General features: G+C 34.1%; 1 protein-coding gene across 1 annotated transcript; it reads left to right on the forward strand.

The window, feature by feature from the left end:
* The first annotated feature begins 1,375 nt into the window (after positions 1-1,375).
* LOC144444643 (uncharacterized) lies at positions 1,376-19,302 on the forward strand. Its single transcript, XM_078134138.1, has 21 exons — positions 1,376-1,471; positions 1,668-1,907; positions 2,472-2,609; positions 3,195-3,305; positions 4,883-5,005; positions 6,234-6,323; positions 7,300-7,410; positions 7,699-7,800; positions 9,687-9,806; positions 10,472-10,570; positions 11,446-11,553; positions 11,823-11,936; positions 12,399-12,494; positions 13,789-13,902; positions 14,883-14,978; positions 15,212-15,319; positions 16,010-16,108; positions 16,466-16,579; positions 16,965-17,078; positions 18,159-18,266; positions 18,899-19,302. Exons 1-21 carry the CDS (start codon positions 1,399-1,401, stop codon positions 19,012-19,014), a joined length of 2,394 nt encoding a protein of 797 aa, XP_077990264.1. The 5' UTR covers positions 1,376-1,398; the 3' UTR covers positions 19,015-19,302.
* Positions 19,303-19,601: the final 299 nt, after the last annotated feature.

The raw sequence follows: 19,601 nt of genomic DNA on the forward strand, positions 1-19,601 counted from the left end.
ATAAATACAAATTAATCATTAAAACTAAAAACTATGCCAACATGTTTTATAGGATATGTGTGCTTAGTTATGGTTGATGTATGTTCAAAATTGAATTAAAATTTGAAGTTTGAAATCTTATGATATAGCCTAATTACTAAAAACTATAAATCATGAGGATGACTCATTAATCTTCTGTGGATGTTTCCCAAAATATATCAGTTCTTGTCTTCATCATACAGAAGATATATAGCAAGTGTGCCATAGTGTTTGAGATATCATGTTCACGGACAGACAGACAGACAGACAGACAGACAGACAGACACAGACACACACACACTACCACACATACATACACACACACATAACATTACCTCCCCTTACGGAAAGTAAAAATGGTATATTGGTTGTAAGATGTACCTTAACAACAGCTTCTGGCCCTGGTAAGATTAAACCTTGATGGGACGATCAGTTGCAGGAAAAGTTTCCTATTTATAAATTAATGGATAAGCCAGTCGATAAACAGCAAATTAGTAGACACATATATGCCTAGCATCAAGTCAACGTCCATGGCAGCAGCCTATAATAATGCAATCCAGCAACTAAGATCCTCCAATGGCAACATTGAAATTGTACTGCATATTACAGCTTAAGATGTATGTACATTAAAAAATTTAACACGTATATGCATAGCAAATAAACCCTCAGGAACAGCCTCCTGTTAAACCCACTGAAAATTACATATCAACCTTTGACCAAATGTTCCAGTTGTGCTGCAACACAATTGGCGAAATTTTTTAATTGTTGCAGTTATTGGGTTGCGAACATGGAGTTTGCCTGTGCTGTTTATAATTTTGAGAATGAATACAAGGTTAATAGTTATAAACTGTTCTATTTCTAGTAAAAAAGAATACACATTTTCGCTGATGTCTCGTCAGCATCGTAAGGGTGTACATGTACTTCTGACACACTTGATAATATCCCATTAATTTTGTAGCATACCATTGTGGATGCTTGCAAGACAGTGACATTGTGGGATTTATTTTCAAGAAATAATTTGAAAAATGTACTGTAGTTGTTTTATAAATTTATAATCTACAAAGAAATATTAATTTATCATCCTGTTTTGGGGATGAGAAGTGAATGAGCCACTATGGTATAGTCAAATAGTCACACTCAATGTATTTAACTATGTCATTTCCTTTTTAATCAAGCTGGAAATGAAGCTCGTTTAAAAAACAAATTTCGGATATTACTTTTTTTAATTTAGCTGAAGTATGATTAATTACTATTATGATTAATTTCGAAATTAAGCAAATTAAGCGACAAAAGGAAATTGAATGAACAGATAAAATACTGAGGTAAACAGATTCTAAAGTCATTTCAAATTTGGCTCTGACAACTACTAAATCCAGGAAAATGGTTATAGTGTGGTGGTTTAGTGTGGTTATTATTTATGCCTTCTGTGGTCTCTCCCATGCCAACAGTATAGGTGAGTTATATACTTTTATGTGACAAAGTAATAGCAAGACAGATAGAATGAGTCACGCAATCCAAATTAAGAAAGATGACAGACACTGTCAACTGAGAAGCTGCAATGAATGATACAAAATCACTATCTACTAGAATACCTAATAACTATTCTGCTATCTATTAACACATGAACCATTCTTTGTTCCTTTTGATAGGCAATACTATTGGCAAAGACGAAGTTCCACGACATTGCCATGAGTTACGGGCAATGATAGAATCTGTACGCAATGAAGAGAATGGATACATATTCGCTGGCGTGGATGTTAAATGTCATAAAGACGGACGTATTGAAAGCATGCAATGTTCACATGGAATATGTGCATGTGTTACACCATATGGTAACATAATTGCGAGAACCCTCACTCCTGTAAACAGAGATCCACCAATCTGCAAAGGTAGGGTTTTATTGTCTGGGTCGTGATATGCAAAGAGTTGGTTTAAGAGATGTTTACTTTGCCAAATAAATCACAGTTTCATATCTGTTACACAGTAAATTTATTTTTATAATATTTCCCCACAAGTAATCTCTATCATAGATAGTTACAGGTAGTAGTACCTTAAAATAATAATTATAATAAATGAATTGTGTCATTTATAAAGCCATTGGACAGACTGATAGCCAGCCAGACAGACAGACAGACAGACAGACAGACAGACAGACAGACAGACAGACAGACAGACAGACAGACAGACAGACAGACAGACATGTGGCCAGATAGCCTGCTAGCCAGCCAGCCAGCCAGCCAGCCAGACAGACAGACAGACAGACAGACAGACAGACAGACAGACAGACAGACAGACAGACAGACAGACAGACAGACAGAGAAGAAAACGGGAGTTATAACGTTATAGCTGAAACAAAATTTGTTACTGTTCCACTACATACTATGTGTTTTTACATCGATTAGGCAACCAACATCCCAATTTTATGGTAATGTATGTAATTTATCCCCATGTAGGTTTAAAGCCAGGGCAGTGTCCATGGAGCAGATCTGTTGATTCATGTAACATCAAGTGTATAAGTGATGCCGAGTGTCCTTCTGATCATAAATGCTGTGATACAGACTGTGGAAAGACATGTGTAGCACCCGTACAAGGTAGATACATGTTTATATTAGTAAGTGTTTCCATGACTTTCACATACTGAGAACGTAAGAGTATATTTAATTGACTCTTATTCAGCTGAAACAATATTTTCCAAAATAAATAAGTGAAAATGATAACTAGTAAACAAAGCAACTACATAAATGAATTATTTCAAAAGTATTGTGAATGTATGCACACTATCAAGTATTTTTTCTGCAAACATCTTGTTCGCCAAAGATGTCTTTACAGTATGTTGTCACATTTAACAACCATAATACGATTTTAAATACTGCGCTAAAATGAACACACAAGAAAATATAATTTGCGAATAACTAATTTCAAATGACAGAAGAAACACTAAAGTGTGACTGGTAAGATAACTGTTGTTGCTACAGGCAAGAATTTCGATAGTTGAAATGATGATAAAGAGAAGACATTATGCAAATGTAATATAAATGAGATGTAAATTTTATGTCCACTATAATTATGGCAAATAATTATCATCAATTACATTTTAAACATAACAAATGTTGCAATTATTTGTAATTATTTTCATCTATGCTAATAGACATTGGTAATTGCTAAATTATTTTCAGAATGTTATCCATCAGAATTTGCCTGTTCTGATGGATTGACTTGTGTTCCCGAGTTTCACATATGTGATGGATTTCCTGATTGCCCTAATGGTGAAGATGAACTTACTTGCAGTAAGTCTCACCCAATTTGTCGTTCATGTCAGAATATGTGAAACTAATAATGAACCTAGTTATGTAAGAATACGTCTAAGTAGCTAATTTACTTGAAAATCAAGGATATACATTTTTTGAAAAAAATGCCATACGGGAACTAGTTCTGAATTCATAATAATAAAAATAATAATAAGTTTGGTGCCTATCATTAAGTATAAGGCTGGGGATGTCACTGATAAGGGTAACTATAGACCTATTGCCCTTTCATCTGTCATTTCAAAAATGCTTGAACATGTTCTACTTAACTATATCGAGTCACATTTGTATATATTTCTGACAATCGATTTGGCTTCAAGGCTAAACACTCTACTGACCAATGTATATATCTCCTGAAGGAAGTTATCCAATCAAGTCTCATAAGAGTCCAATGTTTTTATGTTTTACGGATGCTTCTAAAGCATTCGATCGAGTTAATCACTTGTCATTTTTAAAAAGCTTTTACTGAGAGGAGTTCCTGTAATTTTTTGTTCGTTAGATAGTATTTTGGTATAGATCTCAGCTAGTGTGTGTTGTATGGGGAGCTGAATTCTCCTCTACCTATACTGTTCATAATGGCGTTCGCCAAGGGGGGGGGGTTATCTCCACGTTTTTCTAACGTTTATATTGATGAGCTGAGCCATCGTTTGTCTTCTCATAAGGTTTGATGTCTGATTAGTAGTAGACTTTTGAATTACGTTTGATATGCCGATGATTTAAGTTTCTTCAGCCCCTCTAGCAAGGGCTTACAAAGGCTTATTCATATTTGCGAGATTTACGGTATCGAACATGATATTATCTGTAATCAGAAAACAAACAGTTTGTATGGTTGTGATGCCCAAAAACGTTAAGCTTTTAAACACCCCTGTTATTTCTTTGAATGATAATAAGTTTTGTTTTGTTGACTTGTACAAATATCTGGGTGTATTCGTTCTCAGTAGCTTCATGGATGATGATGATATTACTAGACAAATGCGATACTTTACGTACGTGGTAACTTTCTATGCAGGAATGTTGTATTTTATTCTAATCAAGTAAAGGTTAGGTTGCTCAAGTCTTTTTGTTCAAATTTATACTGTTGTCATTTGTGGTCTACTTTTAAGTTGAAAACATACAACAAAGTTCGAGTTACGTATAATAATCACTTTAGAAAAAACTTTAATTTGTCCAGGCGGTGTAGTATAAGTTCTATGTTTGTTTGTTACTCAGTTTTGTCCTTTGGTGAACTTGTCCGGAAAAGTGTTGCTAAGAGAGTTTTAGATAGTAGTAATATTTATGTACAGTGTGTTTACTCATGTATGTACCATGACTCCCTCGAGTGCAGGCACTGGAAAGATATTCTTTATTGATTTATATCACTATTTGCTTTTTTTGTATTAGTTTGGTTTTTGAGGATTTTTATATGTATTTTCTTGACGATTCTTGGTGTATTTCTTTTATATGAGCCTTGAGCCTGTTTCATGTGTGTGTTGATATTTTTGCACGATACAGTACAGCAGCTGTGATTAAAAATTAATTTTAACCAAATCAATATATAATACATAAACGTTCTATTTCAGCTGAACCTCGCTTTGAATGTGAATTTGGACGAATGATACCAATGTCGAATAAATGTGATGGTTATCCCCAGTGTCTAAACAAGGCTGACGAGGGAAACTGTGAGGACCATGAAGAAAGTACATGTGAGTGATAGTAAAAGATGGTTATATAGAGTGTAATCATTGTGTCAGGATGATAGATAGATATGTAGTTGTGTAATCTATGTACCATAGCTTAGGCTGGAGTACTCTTAAGTCAAACTGTTTACTGTTGTCTTTCATTTCACTTTTTGTTGTAGCTTTTTTTGGTTCTATTTTTAACTTTCCCCTTATTCTTGTATTGTTTGTCGTCAGTTTTCATTATTTGACTGTACATCTTGCACAACAGGGATCATTGTAAGAACAATGCTTTTGCACTGCAATGCCCGGTCTGTATAGTAGCATAAAATGTGACCCTCCCCCAAGTCCGTTGTACTAAAAATTACCCGCCCTCAAAAGCCTTTCTCTAGAACAGGACCCTCCCCCTGTTCAAATATTTCAATAAAAAATCATATGTCAAAACCTCCTCCCATAGCCCTGTGGCGTATACATACAGGATGCCCTAGGTTCGAATCCCCCTACAAACAGGGAATTTTCCACACCACGTTGATACTTTTTAAAAGCGTTCATTGTTTCCCTGTATTACCACCACATTGACTTTGTGTTTGTATTAAATCAATGCGTGTGTTTGGATCGATGTCATTGGTTGAGTTGAATGTCAGAACTCCCAAAGACTAGATTAGATTATCGCACAACTGACAATCTCAGGACATACTAGGGTTCACATCTCCACTCCACCACATTATCCCCAATATCTCACCACACTGTTCTTTCTTTAGTACTGTGAGACGTGCTCCTCTCCTCACACCACAACTAACAGTTAATTCACTACATTTCACTAATATTATTATCATAATATCACCATAACAACCCCATCAATTCGACTGCTCTTTTTAATCGACCAGCCTCGGATCGGAGTCTTAAAGATAAAATTATAATTCTTGCATTTCGACCCCCCCCCCCTCACACCCTTGTAGTTAGTGAAGGCTTCCTCGATCCTAATCAGGATGTGAGAAGAACCAGACACATTTAGCATAATAGAACGTGTTTCTCATATGGTAGTTTATCATTCCGGAAAGCAATTATATTATGTGTAGCTTTAAGGAAGTTTAGTCTGCTCACTGTTCTGCGATTTACAGGACGAAGTTAGTGTCGTTTCCTTCCTATATCAGAAACATTGGTATCCCTTGAATAATTTCCAATGACAAATCAAGCTGCTTAAATAAACACATACCAGAAGACAATAATAATTAAAAGTAACTATTTCTTTTAGTTGAGTGTCCTGGACAAATAACAGTACCCAAATCTTACGTTTGTGATGGATATGCAGATTGTACAGATGGCAGTGATGAAATGGATTGTGGTAAGCGTTTTCATTTAGTTACTAATTACAAATTTTAACATTAATTATGTACTATACGACTTTTATCCCAAAACATTCAGTCATAACATTTGTTGAATGGCATCTAGAAACTTGGACACATGGATAAACAAAAGGTATTAGGTGTACGTTGTTAAACATTTTCAAAAAGTGTTCCAGCTGCAGCTTTGCGCAAAGATAAATACTAGACTCTATCATTATTATTATTATTATTATTATTAGACTTTATTTAAACTCGATAGACTGTTGAGCCAAAGGCTCTTCTCACACAGTGTCGAGATAAAAATATACAATATATACATTAAAAATACAAAACCATTAAAACAAATACAAGGGTGAGTAAAATGGCAAAAGCCAGAAGAACAGCCAGGCGACTACTAAACTAACTGTTTTCTAAAAGATGACATTTACATTTACGTTTAAAAGACTGAAGAGTGGAGCATGATTTGATATCAATACTTAAATCATTCCAGGTTTTAACACCATTATATAAAAAACTCTTCCTAAAAAACTGCGTTCTATGTTTTGGGATGTAAAGTTCATCTCTATCTGCTGCACGTGTGTTACGAGTGTGCACTTCTCGAATGCCTCTAAAATCATGCAGATAATTTGGAGCCAGGCTATTCTGGACTTTGTACATTAAAACAGCTTCATTGTAAATGATACGTTTTCTGAAAGGAAGCCATAGAAGAGATTCAAATAAAACAGCACTAGGTGTATTAAAATTAGTGTCTAAAAGCACTCTTGCAACAGCTTTCTGAAGTCCTTCAATGCGGAGTAAAAGCGCGTTTGAACAATGGCCCCATATGTTAGAACAGTAGTCAAAGTGGGGTAGTATAAAACATTTAATATTTAGCATAAATTATCCATAAGATAATTAAGATCAGCGTTTTCCCTTGTAATTCAAGTATAGCTTCTCAATAATAATTCATTTAATTCATTGTTTGCCCTCTTAAAGCCTGTGATAAACCAATGCAAAGTAAATGTGCTAATGGTAGATGTACGTGGGAACATAGTATCTGTGACGGTTACAACAACTGTGGTGACTGGAGTGATGAAGATGGCTGTGGTGAGTTTATGAGAAGAAGAAAAAAACTGTTTTAAAGAAAAGTGTCAAACTTATTTCTGTCCAATACAAGTTGTACTGACTACGACTATATTATCAACTTGCATAATTATGCTTTATCATTGTTGGTGATAAAATGGTACCTCAGTAATGTGTGTGTATGTGTGTGTGACAGTATATGTTTGTGTATTTCATAGCAATTATTTTCTAACAGCCATTCTGTTGTTAATCTGAACTCTTGATGCAAAGTCAAATGTGCAACTGTTAATTAAATTTAGTTTGATGTTACAGTATTAATACCCTGTGACAATGGAGTTTTGATAACAGAGAAAGATCTTTGTAATGGGGGTAATGATTGTGGAGATAACTCAGATGAAGTTGACTGTGACAGAGGTAAGTATGACATTACAGTACGTCCTTGCTCGTGATGACGTTGGTACTTTCAAAACACAACCATGGTGTGTATTATATAATTGATATAATTATGTACACATAGTGCTACAAGGAATGGCACATACGCCAAAATGTTCTAACCGTAAGATGCGATATCATTGTTTTGGGTCTTTTTGGCACCTTGATATCAATCAAATGCTTATTCTCTATTATAGACTTCCTATCACTCTTGTTCAATGAAAAGTCCTCGTCATTTGGCCGTTGTTATAGGCGAGGTCCTAGTTGGCAGACATTTATGTTTGTCCTTCGAATACATATATACTCGGCGATGGTTCACTGCTTTCATTATACATTCGGTTTGCTATGGGAGAGGGATCAGTATCGTAAGCGTTTGGAATACTCAGTCAGATGTATCCCGTTGCCATTGTTAGATGAATTACACTAACTCACAGTTGTTGCTAAGGTGGTGCTATTGGTTGCTATATTTGTTTGTTAACATTTAAGATGACTTCACTACATCAGTTGCTAAGGGTATGATGTTGTTATGCTGTCAGTTTTAGAAATTGACAGTTATCAATACTTGTATATTAAAAGATACACACAATACTGTTTGACGTGTAGCAAAAGGGATTGTTTTGAATGTCTTTAGTTTTGGAATAAATGCTACACTTGACTACTCCATCACTGCTGTTCATATTTCGAAAGTTCATGCACACAACTTGTTATATTTGTGAAATGCATTATAAATATTAATTACATCTGTTAAGGGCTTGGTCATAATTACTCGCGATAGTTGTGTTTATTTTATGGAAGTTATTTTCTTTACAGCTAATATATAATTCGTTTGTTCCTAAGGGCATGGTTATATATGCAATACCACGTGACCAATCGAAACTTGTTTGCAAATGTCAATTATTTACTCATAGTCTAAGAAGTGACGTGACTGGCATTTCAATTCCAAGTCAATCTGAGGGTTTATTATCAGTTAGGGGCAATCTTGTCTTTTAAACATCAAGATTAATATATACATACATATATATATATATATATATATATATATATATATATATATATATATATATATATATCGTATATCGTGGCAGATATCGTATGTTACTCCGATATTCGGCCGCACAAACTTGAATTTCTATCACTTTCCATCACTCCATGATCCATACGAGAACTTTAGTACGCTGTTCGTTGTTCACACTACATTCACAGTCTTTAGATATTTCTGACGGAGATCTTCCTTCCAGGATAGCAGTCTTGACCACTCAGTTCTTCAACAATCTCTGCCAATATCTCGAAGTGTATCCTTTTATATGGCAACTTGACACCTGACCAAAACATTAGTAATAATATTGACTTACAATCCACGAACGTTAATTTCCACCTGGGCTAACGAAGGCGCTCTCAAATGTGACCTGCATCGCGTGTAACAATGTCCGTATCGATTTAAGTATGTACGTCCGCTCGACCAAGTCCTCTCTCTCGACCAAGCGCATCAAACTAATTATAAATTATTAAATTTACAAAATATTGGAATCATAACTATATATATATATATATATATATATATATATATATATATATATATATATATATATATATATATATATATATATATATATGTATGTATGTATAATTATGTATATTAATTGTTATTACTGGGAAACATTTACTACATTATCGGGTTGATTCGTTATTGATTGGTTATTCTGTGATCGGTTGTAGCAGCTAGGACAACTGGTTTTAAAATTGCTTTTATTTAATAAACATTTTCATCTTTTGTCAAAGAGGGCGGTGTGCACAACATTCATACGATTTGTTACAGTCTTTTTATATAGAAAGTTTTCAATTTACATTTCTTTATATGTTTCTTTTAGAAAATGTACACTGTCAGGATACCGTCACAGCACGATGCGATAGTGGAGAATGCATTAGTTTGTTTGACTTCTGTAATAACCACAATGACTGTGCTGATGAAAGTGATGAAGAAAACTGCCGTGAGTGCATATATTGTGTTTACAATTTATTTTTCAAAGCTTCACTTTCTATTTTCCTGCTAAAGCCATGATGAAGCGCACGGTCGTCCAGGTCACCTGTGCATGCCAGGGAGTACCACTCCAAGAAATGTTTACAAGAAATAATGGACAGAAAGATGAGCAAATTGAATTTTAGTGTCCAACTCATATTTGTAAATACCCCAAACGCATGTGCAGCAGAATAGGCACAGTAAACAACGCCTGTGGTTTAACAGCTTGGTGGTTTGGCATTCATGATCATTTAATGACGTAACGTACTATTAGGTATATGCAAATAGCATCGGAATTCGCCAATATGGGCTAATATTCACCAATATTCAAAACATCAACTGTACAGAATACCATTGCCATGTATTTGTGGGTCTAATAAACACACTTAAGATGAGACAAAATTCATTTGCACTTCATAATATAGCCATAGCGAATAGCTTATAGAAAAGATAATTGCCTGTAGTTGTCCATAGATACCAGCATATTGCTGTGTTTTATATAAACTATACTACTTTATCAACGACATTAAATGTATTGTAATGATGTGTTAAACAAGTGTTTGTATAGGAAAGTGACAGGGCTTGGCTTAGATATGTTTTGATGATCGTCTTTATTTTTCAAATTTCTGATTAAAGCTTGTGAACTTGATTGTGGTGATGGATCATGTGTACCTGCTTGGTCACGTTGTGATGGCTACCCTCAATGTGAAAATGGAGCTGATGAATTGGACTGTCGTAAGTGATTATTCATCTAAACTGCTGTACACTGTAATTATAACTTTGGATATTTGCTTAATAGTAAACTTACATACCGTTAAAATATATTCTCACTCTAACTGTATTCAGTTTATTCAGCTGAAAATAAAATGATGGTACCAGCTACAAAATGAACTCTCTTTCACTAGCAAATTCAGAAGAACTACATGAATTGAAGCCAGATTTTCAAATATGTCAGAATACATTAGAAATTATCTTTCAGCTAAAACCTTTGAGTACCAAAATGTATTACGTTTGAAACCAGGCTTTACTATATTAAGCTGTTTAAAATATGTTTATATTGATGTATACTACTCTTCCTGTTGTCCCCTTTGTTCACACCATGCCTTTTATCGATAATAGGACACCGTGTGATGTATTTCAGTGAACAGGGCGGTTTTAACACAATCAAAATGTTGCTAGCCATCTCAATGGAATAGTACATCAATTAGTAAACCACTTCTGAATAGTACATCCACACGTGCTGCCATGCATGTCTAAGGCTTTGATTTTAGTTTAGCGTATCAGTATGACTATGTCTATTGCATTTCAAGGCCTCTGTCCCCTTTGCAAGGACTTACACTTCAAAATTTACAAATAAATAAGAACTTAAAGGTTAATATAAGTTACAGAGAATTTCTTTTCGTGTCTGAAAAGCTTTATAATGTAAATTACATAGTTTTCGTAAAGTACTTTCTTCTGTGGAACATAATAAACGCTGAAATTTACATAAGTTTGGATGTATAAAAATATCTTCAGAAATATACATAGATCTAATAATAATAAGCGGGACATTCTAAAAGAAAATGAAACAAGTAGCATCTCTACTTTCCTTTCCATTGATATCTTACTAGCTTGTGAGGAACCAAGGGTTGATTGTGGTGATGGCCATTGCGTTAATGAATATTCTCGTTGCGATGGTTACAAAGATTGTGAAAGTGGGACCGACGAAATGAACTGTCGTAAGTTAATGATCTTCTTTTCATTAATTCTTGCGAACTTTGTAAATAGTATTGAGCCAGAAAAAATCAAAAGTAATAGTTAACCAGAGGTCTTGGTATTGACTTTGTTTAGAGGAGATAATTCAATTGATTTCTTTGGGAATAACTATAGCAGTAAATTATTTGATAGGTAAATGACGCCATTATTACAAGTGAACAATTAATTTTGAATTCCTATAAGGTATACGATATGTTACACCTTTATTTTGACGATTTATTTGAATGTCTAGCTTGTAATGAAGAAGACGGGAAATTCATATGTGACAATGGAGTTTGTATCGGTGATTATTATAAGTGTGATATCGAAGATAATTGTGGTGATATGAGCGATGAAAACAATTGTGGTAAGTGACATTAGTAAATTTTCACATGTCAATTGATAAGCCCTCATTTTGAATTTCAAAACGCATTTCAATTAACATAGTGTACTTTGTTCAAGATTAATCAAACCATTACCCGTTAAAGTCAAGACAAATTACCTTCAATATTAACTCTACAAAATATTGATGTCAGGAGTCATAATAATTTCTCTAATAAGCCAATAATACTTGTTTATACTCTGTTGGAAACAAAACATTGGAAACAAGCCCCTGAATCCCCAAAGATCCTTTACCATTTTTAAACGACCAGAAGAGAACTTTTAAATGGCAAGTTTCGAGACATTTGTGTACTTTGATTTTCTAAGTGCATTCTGGAAAATAGAGCCGTATTACTGAAAAATGAATAGCTCTTCTATAATATTTGACTTAACAACATGCATACATTAAGAAATGAACTTAGGGAGTTTTTTGTTTTCATCACCATAGATCATTTTGTTTGTGACAATGGGCAGCTAACCTATGGTAGCTATCGCTGCGATGGTGGCAATGATTGCGATGATGGAAGCGATGAAAAGGACTGCCGTAAGTGTTGTTTTAAAATCAACCTCACAAGTATTTATCACAATGCAAAATTAGTTCTATTACGATTGATGCAAAACCACCCCTGGATCAACGAAAATCTTATCAACATTACTGCATTTTGCCATTTGACAAGACAGAATTTGGAGTACAATTGCTACATTTTAATGCATTGACATTTCTTTAGAGGTTCTACTTTCACAATGTACATAACGTAGAGACGATCCGTTAAGAAATATCAGCTTAAGATTAGAAAATGTAACAATGTTGCCAAGATTCTTTTCATTACTAGACAATAAAATAAAGTTGTGTTGATGAGACATTTTATCGAGTCAGGCAACTTTCGTGAAGTCAACCTGTTTCAATTGTATATTAGAAACCTATAAAGAAAGGGTCATAAATTGAGCAAATGTACAGCAATTCTCTTGTATGGGGTGGGGTTCTGAAGTGTGTTCTCTATATGTGTATGTATATATATGTGTGTGTGTGTGTGTGTGTGTGTGTGTGTGTGTGTGTGTGTGTCACATAAACTATAAAAAAAAAACAGCAGGCGCAGTGTGTTCAGATGTTGCAGAGGTCAAATCATGCACATTATTGAATATGAATTGGTTTGATTTTACTTGATTAGATATTTTTGCGGTTGAATAAAACTTATTCTTCTGTACTTCTTTCCTGGCTAGTCTTCAATCCCAATTAATATTCTTTCTTCGTTAATTGTCCCTTTTTCTATTCATACCTGTATCTACTTGAACACATGTCTCAACTTATAACTACCAATGTCTAAGTTACAGTTATCCTTTTGTTTTCGTCGGAACTTTTGGAAGATAATCACACCAAATAAGACACAATAGTATACTGGTTTAGAGATAAAGTCAGTTTTATTCAAATCAAAATCTTCTATAACATGTTTGCTCGCCCTGTGGGAATTAATATTGAACAAGACCAGATGAACTCATTAAATAATCAAGTGAATTATCAACATGTAATTTCGAATATAACTAAAATTGGACTATTTTCTCGAATAATGTGTGTGTGTGTGTGTGTGTGTGTGCGTGTGTGTGCGTGTGTGTGTGTGTGTGTGTGTGTGTGTGTGTGTGTGTGTGTGTGTGTGTGTGTGTGTGTGTGGTGCTTTCTTAGGGATTACTAAACGATTGTTATAAACAGCACAGTTTGCATACGTACCCTTGTCCTTGCACCCTTATTTCAAACTCTTGATTATGCACGACATGTGAAGTGTTTCAAAATTTGTCTCTATGGAATGGAACTGATTTTTTTGTAATTTGGTTCAATATTGCAGCATGCGATCGTTATGAATTTGAATGTGGTGATGGAACCTGTATTGGTAGTTACTATCGTTGTGATGGTAGTAATGACTGTGAAGATGGCTCGGATGAAGACACAAACTTATGTGGTGAGTTTGAGGAAACTAAAAATACCTTGTAATACATATTTCACAGGTGAATTTGGAGCAGTTCCCAGTTCTTTAAATTCATGAAGTTGTTTCTGAGTTAATATTTCGTTTTCTTTAAATATTCACTTTGCTATATTGACCACCATCACCACCACCACCACCACCATCATCATCACCACCACCACCAACAATAATATTTCTACACAATTAGCAATCATTTATCATGCTTTGAGGACAGAAAGGACGTTTACAACGATCCTACATTGCACGACCTCTCTTAAATAGAATTGTTTAGAAGAGGCCTGTTGTACATTGGGTCAATGCATTAGAATTAAGATATTTCTTCAAACAATTGTCTCAAGATAGTTAGTAATACCTAAACCTAAGAAATGCAGTCATGTCGAACATGTACAGTGATCTTCATTTCGTGTAGTTCTAGGCCATCGGCTCTTAATACAATATTTAGCAAAAATTAGATATTTGACAAGTAAAAAACATAGATATGTATAAGACTCAATACTATCACACATTTTCTTGCAGAGTTTAATTGCATGAAATATGTAAAAAGCTTACCTTTTTATAATATAAATACCATGAGATGTCACTGAATCAATGAATTTACGTTCAATAGGTAGCTCAAAATAAACTCTTTGAATAATCTTTGTTCTGAAGCGTTCAAGAAAAGATGAAACAACTAGAAAATATCCGTCTTCCACCTAAGCTAAGTCACACAGCAAGCAAAGCATACTCCCAACGTTGTTCTTTCTATACGAAAGGTAATGTGAAGAGCGACGAAAAGGTGAAAACCAGTAACAAATGAATCGGTATTTTCAAAACGTACAGCATTTCAGTTTATACAGTATGTCGATAGCTTATCCAGTGAGCAAACCTCACTATGCCAAGTTTAGCGATGTTGAATCAGCTTCAATCGTCTTCCCATTAACGAAATAATTGTGTTTACCCATTTCTTTTGTTACTAGATGGCTTTACATGTGATAATGGTGAAAGCGTCTACTGGGCTTCTGAATGTGATGGTTACTTCAATTGTGGCGATAATTCCGACGAAATACATTGCGGTTAGTGATTAAAGAGAGAAAATATCTTTGTATTCCTATGCCTTGTAGGAATCGATGGTTTTGTATTTATATATTCTTTGTTCCTATCAAAGCTATTGTAAATGTGGAAGATTACTTGTCCTTTTGGGTGAAGTGAGTAAGGATCAAGAAATTCCTGATTTGTATATTTTATGTACGTTGTATTCATTATCATGAATGTCTTTATTATTGCTTGACTTATCATATTTTGTCAGATTGTGATGAATATCAATTCAAATGTGATAGTGGTCTTTGTACTTCGACGTACAACAGGTGTGATAAGTGGGACGATTGTGGTGATAACAGTGATGAAAATGACTGTGGTAAGAAAGTGAACTTTACTGTTAGTGATAAAATATTTCAAAGTAGTAATATGGATAAAAAGTTGGTATCTATTGCAATAAAGACAGACATTCGCTATGTCATTTCCAGTGCATGTGTCCGTCTGTTCCCTACTTCGGTGTCCATGATTACTATATATACTTTCATTTATTTGAATATTCTTTCAATGTCTATCTCTGCCTCATTTTGGTGTTTGTGATTACTTTTGTTTACACAGTTTGTTTACAGACCATTTCCTGTTCGTACCATTGCAAACTTTTAAAAACAATTGTTTGAATGTTGTAATTAGACTTGGTCTATCAAGTACAAATATATCTTAAACAAATACATATTTCTCGTCAACAATGCCAATTTAACTTATTTTCCAGAGAACTTTTCAGTTCACTTTTCAGTAGACCATAAATTATAATAGAATATTGGACTATGCAGATTAGCACATATAGAAGACATGTGATATTTGTATATCCTAATGAGTGTAATAAACAAAAGAATAATGAAGAAATGAAAAGATTTCAGTTGAATTAATAGAGATTTAATTATTGTACTGATGTAGCAATTATAGATTACATTAACATTTCAACTGTAATGTGGGAAGTTTTAATTTCTATGCATTCAGTAGCTCTCTTAGTACACACCAAAACTATACAATCTTATCATTATCATATTCATAGAATGGTATGTATGTGATGATGGCGAGAAATTGAGTCCAGGGGATCATTCGTGTAATGGATATTTTAATTGTGGAGACCACAGTGATGAAGTCGGTTGTCGTAAGTATTCCTATCTCCTATGATTATAATATGATAATGTTGTACACGATGTAAAAAATAAATAATAATGCCATTAAGGATTTTAGACGTGTTTACAATTCACACCCAAAATCTTGCATTTTCATTCGTCAGAAGTTAGATGTTCTCCATTGAACCTTTCCAACATCATAGAGTCTGAAAAAATAACCTCCATCACATTTCAATTCACTTTATTGAAGATAGACATTCTTACAACTTGCTTTAACACGACTAAATCATATATAAACATTCTGCAGTTAATGCATTTGCCAGTGTTACACATTCACCTTCATTGATGTAATTAATGAATGATTTTACTCCCCTTCTTACACGTACCAGCATGTGAGGCAACTGATAGCAAATGGCGATGTGACAATGGACTATGTATATATGACTACCAAAAATGTAGCGGTTACGATGATTGCGGTGATAATTCAGATGAAAAGGACTGTGGTGAGAAAATATATGCAGTCGATTTAATTATTGATAACAATAATATCATCTATTTGAATAAATCACAATTAGACGACGTGTACCGCTTTTCCGTGGATTTCCCTGGGTAATATGTTTCTATACTTACACAATAAAATAACGTAGATGTTACTTTCCGCCATATTGTCGTAGATGTTACTATCCTATAGCATATATATATCTAGGAATGCAATTATGAAGGATATGCACTCCTTAAGTACCTACAACAATTTTTTGATGAAAATGATACTTTTTCATAAAATTATTTCACCATAAGTCAGAAATTATAAAGTAAAATTCTCCTTGTTCAGAGCATAAATAACAACAACTTTTTGTAACCTATATTTATTTGATGTTTTTTGTTCAGAGAAATACAGCTGCAAAGATGGGGAGGAAATCGTTATTTCTCCAGAAAACGTAAGGGGGATAGAATGTGACGGTAATGCAGATTGCATGGACATGAGTGATGAGCTGAACTGTGGTAGGATATTTTTAGATTCGCACTTTCAGTTACGCTTTTATATTTCACATGGTACACTCACAACATATGTCTGAATATCAAATAAATAATATATTCATAACACTTCTAAATTAATTACCTGAAAAAGATATTTTAATATTGCAATGACTATAGTAGTTGATTTATATAATCTCATTCTCGAATTTAACTTTAATTTAATTTAATTCACGACGCACGCACGAGTGACTTCAGACAATTGTCCCAAATTTTCGGAAGTTGATAACATCCTCCATCACGATTCATATACACGGTTGTAATGTCCGAATGTGAATAGTTTCCTTAATCCCTCTAGTTCTCCTAATCCAATCCTGAACATTTGCAAAGATGAGTTTTCATCATACAATATCTTTCTCATTATTTAAAATTATCACGTAATAAATACAAATATCTAACAACAAATAAATAAACAGACAGACAGACAGACAGACAGACAGACAGACAGACAGACAGACAGACAGACAGACAGACAGACAGACAGACAGACAGATAGATAGATAGATAGATAGATAGATAGATAGTTAGATAGATAGATAGATAGATAGATAGATATATAGATAGATAAAATAAAGAATGATTGAATGCCTACCTACCTAACTCTATACATACATACATACATACATACATACATACATACATACATACATACATACATACATACATACATACATACATACAGACATACATACATACATACATACATACATACATACATACATACATACATACATACATACAGACAGACATACAGACATACAGCATGACGCCATAGCAATTGTAAATTGATGTCAATCCTCAAGATATATTTGTTTCGCATACCTTTCTTATCATATCACTTTCACATACGTTAAGTTTCTTATTTTATAGTTTCTTTTAAAAACAATGAATAACAAACACGAACTTGGTCTGTTTTGTTGATAAACGTCAGCTAAGCAACAATAAAAAACTATTTCTCCTTTCATTTGAACAAAGGTTTGCCAAATAGGTATTTCTTTACATTTCCGCTTTCCTGTTCGTGTAATATAACGTCACTTTTTATTATAGAATGTCGAGCCTTCCAATTTCCATGTGCCAACACCAGATGTGTTGAACGTTATGAACGATGTAATGGTTATGATGGTTGTGGAGATATGTCTGATGAGGCTGATTGTGGTACGTTCATATTTGTTTTAAACTTCTCAGGGATTTGACATTTCCATTCTTGTACGTTTCAAACACATGGAAGGACTTGTTTTCATTAGGGACTGGTCAGTTTCCTCGGCCAACGGGGTTAATGGCTTGATAGGGACTCGCCTTACTTTTAAAAAATCAGAAGTGTGGTTATAGGTAGGTCAAATTGTTTTTATTTTTACAGGGAGTGGGGTTACTGTCATTTGATTTTTTACAGGGAGTGGGGTTACTGTCATTTTGATGAACAGATGGAACGATTCCATGTATCCCTGCTCTTCGCAATTTTTTTTACATATGTCAGTAATTATTACAAATGTCGGTTGAACACTGCTAAAACTCACCTAGAAAATAACCAGTCCCTATGAAGCATACCAATCTGCTTTATGGGAAATAATACTTCGTTTCCATACACATTCAATTGTGGTTCCGTCCACTGTACGTGTATGACCATCCGACTTCTCTAAATAACGCTTGTTATCACCGATATAAGTAATCAATCAATCACCAAGTTAATTTAAAATTATCAACCTATCCAATTTTGATAATATTTCATAAACTTAAATTGTGTTCATTGTGGCATTATTAACATATTTCTTCCATACGTTTCTCTGTAGTTTGTTCGGAGGCACAGTTCAAATGTGACAACGACAAGTGTACAATAGCCAGCTATGTTTGCGATGGTTATGATGACTGCGGTGATAATTCTGATGAACAGAATTGTCAAGATTAGACAGATGGCAATAAATCAATCGCAATGCATATTTTTGACTTGTCTTTAGAAGTAGATAATTTAGTAAAGAATCATATTTAATAATATCCTTATATCAATTCAATGTAAAGGATACGAAAGCATTGCAGAATATGTCTATGTAGTTCTCTGCATGTATTTGCATGTACATGTGTTATGCTAAAATTGTTTGATTTGATTATCAATGTTTCCCTATTAGAGGAATGCATCCTTTCAATATGGTAAAGCTAGGTGTGAATAAAACCACTCTCGGATTGTTCTGAAAGGTTTTGTTTCGAGTAATTTGTTTTATTTATTTATGTTAAATAATCCCTGCAAAGTGTCTCTCGATGTGAATCAATTTGACTCAAGGTCACGGCTTACCTACAGACGCAGCAAAAGACAGACAGGCAGGCAGACAGACAGACAGTTTCGTTAACTCGCTCACTCACTCACTCACTCACTCACTCACTCACTCACTGATTGCTTGATAGACGGATTTTGAGTGTTTCAGAATTTATTCAAAGTTTTCTTACCATTTAGCGCTAGCATGGTCCTACATTTTGGGAAAAGTTGTGCATAAAAATAGT

This window comes from Glandiceps talaboti, chromosome 13 (genome assembly GCF_964340395.1).
Source record: "Glandiceps talaboti chromosome 13, keGlaTala1.1, whole genome shotgun sequence".
NCBI classification, from domain to species: Eukaryota; Metazoa; Hemichordata; class Enteropneusta; family Spengelidae; genus Glandiceps; species Glandiceps talaboti.

What these genes read in the sequence shown, in the direction of transcription:
- LOC144444643 (XM_078134138.1), top strand. Translation starts at nt 1,399, where the DNA reads ATGGTTATAGTGTGGTGGTTTAGTGTGGTTATTATTTATGCCTTCTGT. An exon ending in TGAAGATGAACTTACTTGCA is followed by an intron (nt 3,306 to 4,882) that starts GTAAGTCTCACC and finishes GTTCTATTTCAG; the next exon opens with CTGAACCTCGCTTTGAATGT. An exon ending in CAGTGATGAAATGGATTGTG is followed by an intron (nt 6,324 to 7,299) that starts GTAAGCGTTTTC and finishes GCCCTCTTAAAG; the next exon opens with CCTGTGATAAACCAATGCAA.